General features: G+C 41.5%; 1 protein-coding gene and 1 long non-coding RNA gene across 2 annotated transcripts; both read left to right on the top strand.

Moving 5' to 3' along the window:
- Positions 1-8450: 8450 nt before the first annotated feature.
- On the top strand, positions 8451-10510 carry MAP1LC3C (microtubule associated protein 1 light chain 3 gamma). Its single transcript, XM_061366004.1, has 4 exons — positions 8451-8588; positions 8671-8726; positions 8868-8974; positions 9975-10510. Exons 1-4 carry the CDS (start codon positions 8531-8533, stop codon positions 10183-10185), a joined length of 432 nt encoding a protein of 143 aa, XP_061221988.1. The 5' UTR covers positions 8451-8530; the 3' UTR covers positions 10186-10510.
- A 533-nt stretch (positions 10511-11043) lies between these two features.
- Positions 11044-13513, top strand: LOC133219012 (uncharacterized). Its single transcript, XR_009727328.1, has 2 exons — positions 11044-11111; positions 13349-13513. It is a non-coding gene; the product is annotated as an uncharacterized LOC133219012 (long non-coding RNA).
- The last annotated feature ends 519 nt before the right edge of the window (positions 13514-14032 follow it).

Raw genomic sequence — 14032 nt, 5'->3', positions numbered from 1 at the left:
CAGCATAAAACATTCATCATGCTGATGCAAACAGCCAAGTGTGCATATGAAGGGAGGGGATTTACATTTGCCAGAAGGCTCCATGGATCTAATCCTTGTCCAGCAACCACTGGTGGGCAACTCCAGTGGTTCCCTCTTAAAATGTAGCAGAAGGCTGTCTCCTCTGAAGGACCACTGTTTGCTCATTTTCTGTTGTGGCTCAACCTTGTGTTTGAGGATCCTCTTTAAAACTAGAGGAAAATTTCCTCTTGGTGCTTGCCCTATCAAAAATGTGCTACTTGAGGGAAACTGCACAGTAGAAATGGAAGTGGCACTATCCCACGCATTTGTTCCAATAGTCTTCAACACAGACAAACAGACATGAGATACCAGATACCAATTCTGTGAGTCATTTGATCCTTAAGGATCCTTAGGCATCCTTGAGGTTACCAACAGGAGCCATTCAACATTACATAATTGCCATCTATCACATCCTATCCCATTTATATATGCATTTACATAGGGTAGGATTTTCACCAGGTCTCAGATCTGGTTTACTCAATGTTTCATTTAAAACATTAAAAAAATCCTTTTGATTAGTACTACCTGTGCAGGATTCTTATTCTTCTGAGAGTTTCCCCTTAAAATCACAGGGGTGTCTGGGCAAAGTCCATTCTCTGTTGCTAGCAACAACTATATGGTCACAGTCACCAACAGTAACAATTTTAGGTCTATTTCTGCCTTCATCTCTTGTCTGCTAGACTAGCATTGCATTGCTTGTCAAGATACTGCTTGAAAGTGAATAGGGAACCTGGGAGCAAATAGGTAATGAGAGCCTTCTGCTTTCCAAAGCAGCTAGGTCTGCTCAAGAAGACAAAAGACAAGACAAGGGACCCATGTTTGTACACTCAACAGCCCCCCCATGCACAATATATTTCACTTGTGGTTTAAGAACAATTCGTCCGTTGGTAAAGATTGCCCACTGCAGCCGAAGTACTGCAAAGGTTGGAAAGAATTGGCTTGTCTGCTGCATACATATTAGTCACACAAACTAAAGTCTGTGAATTGCGTGATAAGCCAGTGTTTTTCACTTTTGGGTTTGCCAGTCTGACTTCTGTTAAATGTCTCCCATCCCACCTGTATCTTACACATACTATTCCTTGGTGCTAAATTATAGATCCATTTCCCATAGATAGTTAGTGGTACAGGGCTATTTTTCTTTTTCTCTAAGATATACAGGCACATTCTGTATAGTTTTGACTGAAACTCAGGTTAGAGATACAAAATAGGCTAGATTACATTGGTATAACCTGTTGTGACACCTTCACTTGATAGCTATGGAACTGAGCAAACTTACATGTTTTTGAGCAAAGGAAATTTGTCTGAAAGAGAACTAAAGCAGAACTCAAGCCCACTGACATGAGGCTGGGCTCTTCGGAGAATATTCACAATATCTCCTTCATATCCTCAAATAAGCACTCAGTGTGGCCAACATAAAGGGAAGGATTTAATGCAAAGACAGTTCAGAGCACTGACACTGAATGGACCCCCTGCAAGAGTTTCTCTCTCTCTCTCTCTTCCCATTAACCATATGCAGCACCTGAGAAGACAGGACATAGTAATCTTCAGTTAGATCCCCGAAGTAGAGGATTTTGAATATCTGCTAATGCACATGTTTGGGCTATGATTTGCAGTAATCCCGTATCAGTCCAAAGCACTTGTCAGCATTTTCACATTCCATACATTGCTAGCATTTCTAAAGAACTTTGTTTATGGCACTTGAGTATTAACTAAGCTCTGCAACACATTTGTTATGCAGCTAAGTATATGATACAGCTCAGGGTCTTGGCCATGGTTCCAGGACTTGCTTAAGATCACACAATTCAGTAGAGACACTGGGAATATTTATCTAGGGCTCCTCCTAAAATAGCTGAGTAACATCCCTCTCTCTTACATCCAGTATTTTTGGCATTTTTCCTAACATCTCACAAAATTCCTTAAAAAAGGATTTCTAAGACAATTCAACAGTATTGAATTTGCAAAGCAGGAACTCAATCTTTCTTTATACTTAGATTTTTATTTCTTTTTCTACAGCTTTGGGATTTAGACATGCCTAAGCCTTAGACTTTTCTGCTGAAAGCATTTAAAAATGATTTCAAGTCCTGAGAGCCAGTTTCTGAGTACCTGATGTGGGCACCTTAAGAGTCCAGATTCTCACTGAATGCAATTTCCCAGCAGGAATCAGTCCTCTTTAATGTGCACCTGAAAAAGGAGGTATCAAGGTTCCCAGCCACTCTTGGAAACTCTGTGCATGCTCTCCTGGTGAGACATGCTTTTGACCCTGAAAGAGATCTCGACTCTTGACCCTTCCATCAGGCATTCCAGCCAGATGACAACAAACCTGCCAGCTTCATGGGGACATGCTAAAGCTGTTTTTAAAATCCTCTGCTCTCTGTCAGTTATAACACCCTTTCCAAAGGTTAAAATAGAAACCGTTTTCCAGCATCTACAAACCAAACCTAATAGTTACTTTTGGCACCATCTGACACATTCTTGGCAGTCTCAGCAGGGAGGCCAGAAACAGACTGGACATAAACCCACTGCCATCCTATCTGAAAATAACTGGAGAAAATGCTTTAAAACCCTATATGAAAGGTAAGCCTCTTCAAACAGGATTATCATCATCTATGGACAAAGTGTAAGTTTTAAATCCATTTTGCAAAGCATGGGATGCTTTTCCCTCTCACCAAGGCACAAGCACTGAGATCTGTACTTATAGTAAGAGCACTACTACAACCAGCAAGATAAAATGCAAATATAATATGCTACCAAATCAAACAGCAGATGCATTAGCAGAAGAGAGAAATTGTGTTCCCAGAATTCTAGACCCTAATAGACGTCCAAAAAATCAGATCTATTCAAACTAATGCTCACTAAATTCTAATTAAACTTGGAGCTTTTCCCTTTTTATCGTTCCTTTGCATTACCTGTTGATGGCATGCGTGTGAAGTACCAGCAGTTTCTCATGAGCAAATATGCACACTCTCTAAAGATGCCAATGATTCAGCAACAACACTCAACCAGGCCCAGGCCCACAGAAGGACCTTGTTACCAAGAAACTCTGAACAGCATTATTCAGTTATTGCTAGCTGCAAAGTAAACATGACTACAGAAGGTCATGGTATTTTACAAAAGGAAATCCATTGAGGCGCTGGCACAGGTTGTCCAGGGAAGCTGTGGCTGCCCCTTTCCCAGCAGTGTTCAAGGCCAGTTTGAATGGTGCTTTGAGCAACCTGGTCTACTGGAAGGTGCCCCTCCCCATGGCAAGCAGATTGGAACTGGGTGATCCTTAAGGTCCTTCTCAGCCCTAACTACTTTATGATGATTCTATGATTCTATACCTCAAGGAAAAACTAAGTGTTTTCTCCACCCAGAAGAACACTTCTTCAGTTTCTCAAGGAGATATGGAAGGAAATTGGCTAGGAAGAACAACATCAATTATGTTTCTTCTGTAGGTAGAAAACATAATACATTGCATCTTAGCAATGATAACTAGAGAGCAAATGATGGGAAAGGAGGATCCAGTGATGTTTTTCTCTTGTTAGCATCTTTCTATGACTTGAGCTCAGCTCCTGTATGGACAAAAAGCTGGTGAAACATTGGTACAGCAGGAAACAGAAAACCAAATATGTACTTGGAGGAACACTGATGAACAGGTTGCCAGCTTATGTCTGCTTTCCTCAAAGAGTCACTGATTTATTTATTTTCTTTTTACATGTAGTTAGAACCTCCAATTTGAGCAACACTTGCAGAATTTACAGAGAATCTAGGTCTCAAATTCTTCTCTATTTCAAATGCTTAGAACAGAAGCACTTAGCATGTGGAAAAATTTAAAAACTACTGAGAATACCTCACTGTACCTCAGCGCTCTCAATATTGTTGAAAATTTAATGAAGTAATGTTGAGAGAGGTCTCAAAGTCTTTAAATGGAAGACAGAGCTCTCAAGAAAAGCACGATTAGAGCACGTGAAACCAAAAAACTAGCATAAGAAAATGACCCCATCCCAGTGAGATGAACACCAGCAGGACAGTTAAAGGAGAAGGGATGAAATTAATCTAACTGAAATTTCTTTTGCAGAGGAGACATTTCAAGCTCAGAATCCCAAGGTCTGGTGCAAAACAGTCGTGTAGCCTCTCATTTAAAAGTAGCAGAACTAATTTCTGATCCTTGTGCCTATGCTAAAAAAGCCATGAGATATGATCTAGGTTCAATATTAGGGTTAAAAAATCAGAAGACAAGGGAAAAGAACCAGAAGTACATATAAATGCAGTCAATCAACCCAGAAATACTCCTGGGGAATTTCAAACTTACCTCAGCATTTTGGGAGAGGCTCAGTTTGTGATCTGAGTCTTATTAGCAGATGAGTTCAGACCATAAATCTGAGATACAGGACTGAGCATTCCCTAAAACATAAGAGTACTCAGGCTAGCTTTTTTGCATAAAGACTTATGAATTCAGAGTTAGTTACCGGCACACAATTACTTCAGGCTTGCCCACAAGTGTAGGTCTGCTTCTGTGACACAGGAAAAGAAACAAACAGGTTTAGAGTTTCAGAAGGGAAGAAGAAGGCAAAGGATTCCCTACTGTAACTAGCCAAGTTCAGGGAGCGTGAAAATATTCAGCATGGCTCTTTTAAAACCCATTAAATTGTCTGGCTGAGTCTGACTGCTTGAGAGCTTTTCAAACCCCTCTTGACTATTTTATTTGCACTGACAGACAACCCGCATGAAAGCATGTATTTAAGATAACTGCATAATACTGTAGAACTTCATACACTTTCTCAGTGCAACAAATAAGCCTTCATTTCGCCAAGTCACATTTTTTCCCTAGAACATCATGCTTCAGCTTCTCTTCCTATTCAGTTAGGCTGCTTAAATAAATAAATCTTGGTTCCTTTAGCACTGCATCATTCATATTCAAACCGTTATTTTAACTGGTTTGTGCCTTCTGCACTTAGAGCCTCATCCTCTCTTGCTTACCTATCCATTGTGTTCAGGATTATTCAATGTTGGATGGAATTTATACCCAGAGCAAAGCCCCATTTGTCATCCAAGTTTTGCTACGCTGGAATAAACTCAGTAGCACCTGCATACTGACTTATGAAGAAAAAGCAATCTCAGTTTATGACATACTAGAGCTCTTTTCACCATGTAAGAGTGAAGCAGATTTCTTCCACTGGAACACGAATCACTTCTAATGCTGTCCACATTTTTACATTTACATATATTTTTTTTCTCTTGACTAAGTCTGACCCCTGGGCTTGCCTTCATTAGGCACTGCGCTGTTCAGCTAGCTTGGCATAACAGACTAACAAGCTTCGGTCCAGATTCAGTCTGGGAGCCCTGCCTTCTCCTGAGCTCTGGCAGATGAAGCTTTGGCAATTTAAAACACCCCTGACCCCACTCTACCAGTGTGCTGGATGCTACTGCCCTGGTGGTAGGAGTGGACAGGCACTGATGCCACTGTACTGCTTATTAACCAAGCCCGGATCAGATCTCAAGCTGCAGGCACAAACTGCACTGGCTGGAGAGGCAGCCTCCAGCTGTCAGGAGAGGCAGGCAGCCAGGTGGTTAGTTTTAAACTACTATGGCTTCAGTTTCCTAAGCAGAGTCAGAGCCCTTGATCACTCCTATTCATTAAACCTTACAGCACTTTAAACCATGAGGGTACAGGAGTACCAGAGAGCACCAGGAGGCTTCTGAGGGCAGAATGCAGTGAAATTACAAGATTTTAGCTGTATGGTTTCTACAAGAGGCAAAATCTTGGCTAGAGCCTCATAGCAGGCACACATACTGCTTGAGTAGTCTGATCAGAGCATCTCAGTTCTCTGGTTAATGCAGGCAGCTCTTGATCCTCAGCTCCACAACAGGTCACAGATCCACCCAAAAGGAGTGCTGTTAATCACACAACACTTGGAGAAAAGTAGATGTCTTCTTTTGGAGATGTCATGCCTCTGTGACACATCTGAGTGTTCAAAAACTCTGGCAGAGGGAAGGAAGAGACTCCAATACAATGATGCAAAACCTTCATCATCTTTTACAACCTTTTGCTGTTGTTTTTACAGAACTGAAATCAACCAACCCAAGCCATAGCAGATCACAGACAACATCATTCAAACTTTCATACGTGCTGCAGTAATGTAATTCAAACCTTTTGCTTCAGAGCAGGAAAGAACAGAGGAGAATTCACAAAACTCAAGAAGAATTCACCGTTCAAAGCAATGTTTAACATTTCTCTTTAAGGAAATACTAAGTTACAGATCCACTAATTGGCAAGTAGTCACACCAGACAGGTTAACGTTATGGTGTTATCCTGTCTTTGTGGTATGTCAAGGCTGGACCTTTTTGGAAGCAAGATGTACCTCTCTGCTTAAGCACTCTGTACTTTATATTTTGTTTTTCTTCTTGCAGCAGTTACTGTAAAGCTTTGGAAGTGTGATTTTAGCATGCAGCAGGCAGCTGGTCAGGCATTCTCTAGTTTTCGAATACAATCACATGTAAAATATTGATGTTTATGTATCTGCCTTTTTCTGTTTGTTTTTGATTCTGTAGGAGGCAGGGTGGTCCTGTGCTTGTACCCCAGAAATGTGGAACCAGTTAATGTTTGTACCACAGTCCTCCTCCCAAAATGGTGTTCTCAATGTTGCACGTGTTCGTTGCATCTTGGGTTTTTGCAGCTGCCATGATTATTTCTACCTCGTTTTATCTCACCTGGGACATTCAGATTTCAAGTTCTTCAGAGCAGGCTTGGTTTTTTTTTTTTCTGAGCTGCCTATGTTTTGCTTGAAGACTTGCATATCCATACAGACTATATGATTTGCATGAAGAATAACTACTGAACAAGAACAGTTTGAGGACACTTACTTTTCCTAACTCTTCAGGCCTCTTCTCTAACACTGATAAAGACATTTTTCTGAGCAACCTGACCATGAATGAAACAGAATAGTCTAAGAAAAAGGCATTACATTAGAGCCCCTTCATCACTCTATCCCTACTTCCTTACCCACTTCCCAGAAAATTCAGGTATTTGAGATGACAAAGTAGACAAGAGACAGGGCAAGCAATGAAAACTGATAAATTCTTCTGAGCCAGACTCTATATGGTTAGGTCCGTGAAGCTGGGATCACTTTAGAATAGAGAAAATGGATATACCAAAATTCAGTTACACAGCGGCAAACCTGGGACTCGGGAAGAGGCTATGTATGTAGCAATGAAATTGGACTAGATAAGGTATGAAACTGCAAATTTGCACTTTCATGTTCAGGGACTTACAGGACTCCTATGAATGTCATCTTCGGACATCAAGCAGGTAAAACCAGGACAATTCCCTTTGGTCCATTACAGCAGTACCACATGGGGGAGCTTGTGCTGTCACTAAAGCTCATTACTTTCAGACCAAGAGGAAACGATAGCCCAGTAGAGCTAACAACTTCAATCACTGGAAACTCTGTTCTGGAAAGGTTGGTCTAAAATCATGACATATGCATATGTACTGCACAAACACTTTAATGAAGACTTTTGCTTTCAAAATGGTCTTAGGTGACAGTCATTGATTTTGCTTTGACAAAGCAGACAACCCTATAACTCATAAATCATAACTCATAAATGATAGCAACTTCCAGTTGCCCATAGCCTGGTAGATCAAATAAAATGAAAATGACTGTAATTTTAAAGAGATAAGCAAAACAAATGAGCACTGGGGATCAGTTCCAGCATCCACTGAGATGACTTACACAAACAACAACCAGCCCTAGGTTAACTGTATTCCTTGCTGATTTTGTTTGTCTGCAAAGCCATCTTGGCAGCTGAAGTAAAAGCAGGTCAAAGAGCCAAAAAGGCAGGGAATGTCTCATCATATCTGGCAAACAGATGGACCTGAAGTCTGCTTGGAAACCCTTAAAATCACAGCTATGCCTTGGAGACAAAAATAGAATTAAAACTCACCTCCCAAGTCAGTCAGAAGATAAGCAATCTGGCAGCCTGAGGGTATGACAAATGAGTTTGGTTTTGTCTCTTTGTTTGTTTTTTTCCCCTAAAACCAAAGAAGTATTTTGGAGGCAGTTTGTAAATATGAAGAAGGTAACTAACCTTTAGGACTAGCCATCTGGAAAGGGAAGACAGATGGAGACATTCCAACCTTAAGCTGCATCCTTCAACTACCCCATAGGATAGCTCCTCTCACAGAGTATTTTACTGCCTTGCCTGTAAAATCTCTCTCACCTTAGGTAATTTAGGAATAGAAAGGATGCCGTCGGGAGGGACTAGAGCAGGCTCACCGGCCGCGCATTTCCTCCTCCCTTTGCCCCCCGGTGGCGAGCTGAGGAGGGGAAAATGCGTGGTGAGACAAGACCCAGTGCCGAGCCGGGCGGCTCATCCCGCAGCACCAGGCGCGGCGGGGCGGGGCGGGGCCTTGCCCCGGCCCCATAAGAAGCGCAGCGCTGCGGCGGTGGTACCTAGTAGTGTTCTTCGGAGCACCGCGGCGGGAGGGAGGATGCAGGCGGTGCCCGGGGCGCAGCCGGTCCGGCCGTTCAAGCTGAGGAAGAGTTTCGGTAGGGGTGGCGGGTGCACGGCGGGGGACGGGCGGAGGTGAGGGATGCGTGCACGCGTAACGTTCTCCTGTCTCCCGCGCAGCCACCAGGCTGGAAGAAGTAGCAGGAATCCGGGCGAAGTTCCCAACAAAAATCCCGGTAAATCTCAGTTTTATTTTCGGAGGTCAATGCTGATAATTAGAGATAACCGCTGGGAACCGTTCTGTGACGTGCGGGAGGGGTGGAGGGGAAGGACCGGGGTAGTCTGGGGTTTTCTAAGTATGACTCTAATTACCACAGGTAATAGTTGAGAGATACCATAAAGAGAAATACCTTCCTCTTTTGGACAAAACCAAGTTTCTTGTTCCCGAGGAACTAACCATGACACAGTTCATAACCATCATAAGGTAGGTGGTGGGTTCCTGTGGGGCTGTTGCTGCAGTTGAGGCTTGCTGCTGTTCTCTGAGCAGGTGTGTCTAGTGCTGTGCTGGAGCATCTTGCTTTCTTGGCTGGTGAGGAGGATCAAGGTGTTGGCAATTGCCTCCCTCTCTTGCAAGAAAATCAACAGATGCTTTCACAAGTGCCTGTGGGGAAAAGACGTGGTCTAACCTTTTCTGGATTCATAAAGTCTTCTGTCTTCCCCCTAACTGTAGTGAGTAAAGACTACATTGGAATCCTGCTCTGCTTTCTTCCTGCCTGATGAACTTGGCACAGGGGCTCTGTGGTTCAGTTCTGCTCACAGCTGTTGCTGCCTTGCTCTCCTTCTTCACTATGCTGAATTTGCTCAGGTTCAAAGCAACTCCTAGGTGTGAGTGGCTTGAAATGTGCTTTTAAATTATTCTTAGTAAAACACTACAGAGAAGAAGCCTCACAAAGTGTTAAGGGATGTTCTCTGACAAAGTACGAAAGCTATGTGCTTGCCAACACACTTTTTAAGGTACAGAAAAAATCTTTGTAGATGATAAGTTGTGTAAAAGGTACTTTTGGCTCTTGGACAACTTACATCCTGATCCTGTTATGTAATGTCTCTGGAAAGGACTCTTCTTTTGGAGGTAGACTTCATAATAAATGTAACAGACCATGCTGGAATCCTTTACTTTAGCTGTGCTGCAGAAGTTCTTGGTTTCTGCTCAACGCTTTTCCCTGGTAATCGGGAGCTCAAAGCCCAGGTTCAATAGCACTCATGTTCTAACAATGTAAGGCTTTCCTCAAAGCACAAGTCTTTCAGCTTCCAAACATACAGTTACCTTCCTGCTGATGAAGACACTAAACCACTTGATGACTCTACATGCTATTTTTTTTGTATGTAATTCATGCAACTTGTCTCTCCAATATATTTTATGACTGAAATTGAACCTTATTAAATCTGTTAATACTTAATCCTCTCTTTCTCTTCCCTTCAATTAGAAGCAGGATGGCTTTAACAGCTACACAAGCTTTCTACCTGCTGGTGAACAACAAAAGCCTAGCCAGTATGTCCTTAACAATGGCAGAAGTGTACAGGGACTACAAAGATGAAGATGGCTTTGTGTATATGACATATGCGTCCCAGGAGATGTTTGGATGCTTTTTACCTGCTGCTCAAGGGAGAACTATGGAACGCTTTCAAAAAACTTAAGGTTGGGACCATGTGCTGCACTGAAGCAGTTTGCTATGAATCCTGCCTGTGACATGAACCTTGGAGATGTTCCTTCCAATATGAGCTCTGCAATGAGGAGTTATGACCCAAAAGCTGGCAGGACCAGCTAAAGGCAGCAATGGTGGCACACTTTTTTCTAGATGATAATTTGGATATATTTTTATATTTGAAGATGCTATGGGTGTTTCTGGAACTGCACCTCCATTTTTTTAATATTTTTTTTCAATATCAATCTTTATGTAACTGATTTTTAAGGTGTCCTTAAAGCCCAAGTCTAACAGCAAAATAAAGAAGCTTTTAAGTATTGAGTTGAATGTTAGCTTTAATCTGGGGAAAAACCTGTTCTAAAAGAGTAGAAGTCTGTGTAGGAGGAAGTCCTAGAATAGTTCTGGGAATTTGAGCTCAGTGTTTCTTAAATGAAACATTGTTTGCACAGCTACTCTGAATTCTTGAATGGAATAACAAAGCTTATGTTGGGTCACATAAGGGAGAGAAACATACCTATAAATGGTTATAAAAGCTAAACACTCAAGGTGCAAGTTTAGTACTGTACTAGTGCCAGAGTAGGCTTCACTTGCAGTGTTGAGCTTAACACCTGAGAAAAACCTACTATCATCTGTTATGGAAAATGCTGAGTATCTGTGATACAGATAAGTACTTGTTTAAATAAGCAAAACTGACTGCTAGTCAGTATAACCTAAATGCAGATAGTATGATTTGAACTGTAGCTTAATCAAGTTTTCAAGAGTCAAGTTAGTTCTTACTACTGAATTTTGCTAGTCTGGTTGCCATAGATAGACTGTTGTATCCCTCCCGGGCAAACACCTACCTGTCATTCCCCAGGGGACTTCAGTGACCCTTCTTTCAAGGATGGATGGAGCTATGTCATGTATCTTGTGACTGAGGTATACCAGTGTCCAGAAAATGTCAAACCTGCCATGCTGATTCATGTTAACATACAGGTTTTGTTCCTAAACATGTATTAAAGGAACAACTGACATAAGGCTTAGTCTGGAATATAGCTCAAGCTATCTGTCCTGGTCCTCTCATATGTGAGGGATGTAATGGAAAGCTGAAATGCCCTGATCATGCATGATCAACTTAAAACACCAGGTCATGTAAAAATCTGTCACAGTGTGCAGTTAACTGATAGACCTCTGGCAGCCTTTGCTTAGGATTGGTCAAATTGTTACAACGTGATGCAATTTTTCTGTTCAATACCAAACTGATTTCCAGAATGATTAATGTAGGAATTACTAGGCTGCAAGGAAGCGTTGACAGTATTTAAATTATGCATAAGGAAGGAATGTGTGTGTAAGCTTTTTGTGGTGGTTCTCCTTCACTAATAATCTCTTAAATTTAAGGCTCTGAGCAGACCTGGATCCAAGCTGCTAAACCAGGGCTTTAGAGCAGTACCTGCCTTAGTGATGGTGGTGTTTGCCAACCTGTGTTTCATGAGCTAAGGAACAAAGAGATCATTGACCTGACCAACTTAATGGAAAGGCTAAGGCTACGTCAGTATAGGTTGTGAAAACATGTGTGCTTTGGGATCCCAGAATCAGTTGCTTGGATAGGTTTCACTTATGCTTGTAATGGAAACAGTTTCCATTGCACAAATTGAACTGAAGTAGTCATTTGTTACCAGCCCTCAGGGAGGCAGGGACACCTGTTTGGCAGGAGAGCCACACAGCAGTGTTGAACAGCTGTGGGAACCTTGGGGTGGGGGAGCAAGGGGAGGTCTTGCTATGTTCAAGCTCTTGTGCCATTCTAAGAGCTGGGCTAGTATTTTGCTTCATTAGCTCTGCTGTCTTCCTGTCTTCTGTGATACTTGGTACATGAAGAGAAAAGCACTACAGATTCTTGGCTGAAGCAATTTTATGTCTAACAGCCAACTCTGGTTTGTAATGTAGTGGCTGAGGTGTAACTGTTGATCCCTCCAGCATTTATTGACATTAGGCTATGATGTCTAACAGGCTGAGTCACAGATCCAGCCAGAAAAAGTTACACAAGAAGGTCAGTTGCAGGTAAAGAGCATCATTATATGCCTGTTTAAACTGGCCTGCTGAACCTAGAGAGAAGTCCTGTGAACTGGGAGAGCTTCATCATTGGGTAATAGTAATAGTCCTGCCCTTCTACCAGGTGTTGAAGCAGGTAGGATTAACTATCAAAGACAGCTTTCAAAATGTCTTAAAATAATAAACTAGGAGTTAGATCCCCAAATAAATCAGTTATTCTGCTTGTGGAGCTGCTTTGCTGTAATTAAAAGCTTTGGATTCAACCTATTGTCTCTTGAAGTGCAAAGAACAAGGAATAGAAAAGAAGCAAACAAAAAGCTTTGCTCTGACACAAAGCAACTGAGATAACTGCAGCTACTTCCAATGTAGATGCTCTTTGAAGAGCTAATATTTGCTTGAGCAAATACCTGTTGATTAGAGAGAGCTACCTAGTTTTTGCAGTGAAGGACACCATACTGTGGTAAAGTAAATTTTCATTACAAAATGCCCTCAATGTAAAAAGAGAAGGCAGAGATGCCACTTGTCTATGAAAGTATCTTCATTTCTGAATTAGGATATGGAATTGTGTTCTTTGATATCAGTAATATCTACCAGAGAAAACATCTTGAGGATACATCTGCCATAGACTACCAACTAAATCCTGGAAGGTGCTCGGTGTTCTGGCTTCAAAGCCCTTATGTATGTACATGCTCTGCTGAAGTAACTTGTTAGATGGGGTCCACAGCACTCAGCACCTTGTAAGAACAAGCACTGTGTCCAAATATATAACCAGTTGAACTGAAAGGATGCTTAACATTGTAGAAAAAGGACTGAAATTGCCTTTACTATTGACATGGGGTTTTTTGAGTATTCTGTAAAATGGAGTAATGGGGGAGCTGTGACTTTAACACACACAAGTGGAATCACGTAGGAAAAAAAATTAAAACATTTGAGCTCTGATTTTCATAATTTCAGGGTATGAGACACAGATATCGCTGGAGTTACTAAAAGGGAAATACAAAAGCAGCTAAAATCTGAGACTGCAACCTTGCTGTACAAATATGATACGATGAAACACACCATTCATGTCTGTAACTTATGCCTGCACAGTGGCTGCTCTGGGAACAGGGTAGTTTTCTTGTCTTTAGGACCTGAGCAAACATAATTTCTGTGGTGCATGCTTTGGGCTGCATGTGCTGTGAATGCTCATAAGAGCAATTGGAGAAGACCAAAGTAGTAATTCATAAAAAGCATGATAAGCTCTTGGTCTTGGTTTAAAATAAGTAAGTCTTACCAATGCATTTGAATTTGAAGTGCTTAGAAATATTTTTTTCCCTGTGCCAGCTAATATTAGAAATTTAGCTGTCTGTACTTTTCTTCCTACAGCTGATGCCCTACAGCCTTCTACAAGCACAGCTACAAACTGTACAGTGCTTTATGGAGTGCAAATTGGCATTTGTTGCTGCAAGGTGAACATGATAACCTCATCTTGGGCTTTATCATATAAATAACTGCAGGAGCTCTCCAAACTGTTTGGATTTTAAAATTACTTAACACTGTGTGTGGGTAGAATAAATGAATGAAAGGGGATGCTAAATCGAGTACTGCAGGCAACTAGCCTTGTAAACTTTGATAGGCTTTTTATTGTTTTCCCATGCTAACTACTTCCAGATGGTGGTAGTGTGTTTAACAATGCATCTTTAATTCTTTTATTTTTACCCTGAAGGTAAGTGAGAGACTATCCTCCTCCTCACATGAGTTTGTTTTATTTATGTAAGATAGAGTATATTTAGAGGGCCTCTGAAATAATAGGATAGAACATAACCTTCAGC

Source organism: Neopsephotus bourkii, unplaced genomic scaffold, assembly GCF_033783945.1.
Source record: "Neopsephotus bourkii isolate Nb327-2 ecotype Australia unplaced genomic scaffold, CSIRO-AGI_Nbou_v1 NB_1292, whole genome shotgun sequence".
NCBI lineage: Eukaryota > Metazoa > Chordata > Aves > Psittaciformes > Psittacidae > Neopsephotus > Neopsephotus bourkii.
Note: the sequence above shows the minus strand (reverse complement) of the source record. Positions and strands in the feature narration are given on the sequence as shown.

What these genes read in the sequence shown, in the direction of transcription:
- MAP1LC3C (XM_061366004.1), top strand. Translation starts at nt 8,531, where the DNA reads ATGCAGGCGGTGCCCGGGGCGCAGCCGGTCCGGCCGTTCAAGCTGAGG. An exon ending in AGTTCCCAACAAAAATCCCG is followed by an intron (nt 8,727 to 8,867) that starts GTAAATCTCAGT and finishes TAATTACCACAG; the next exon opens with GTAATAGTTGAGAGATACCA. An exon ending in CAGTTCATAACCATCATAAG is followed by an intron (nt 8,975 to 9,974) that starts GTAGGTGGTGGG and finishes CCCTTCAATTAG; the next exon opens with AAGCAGGATGGCTTTAACAG.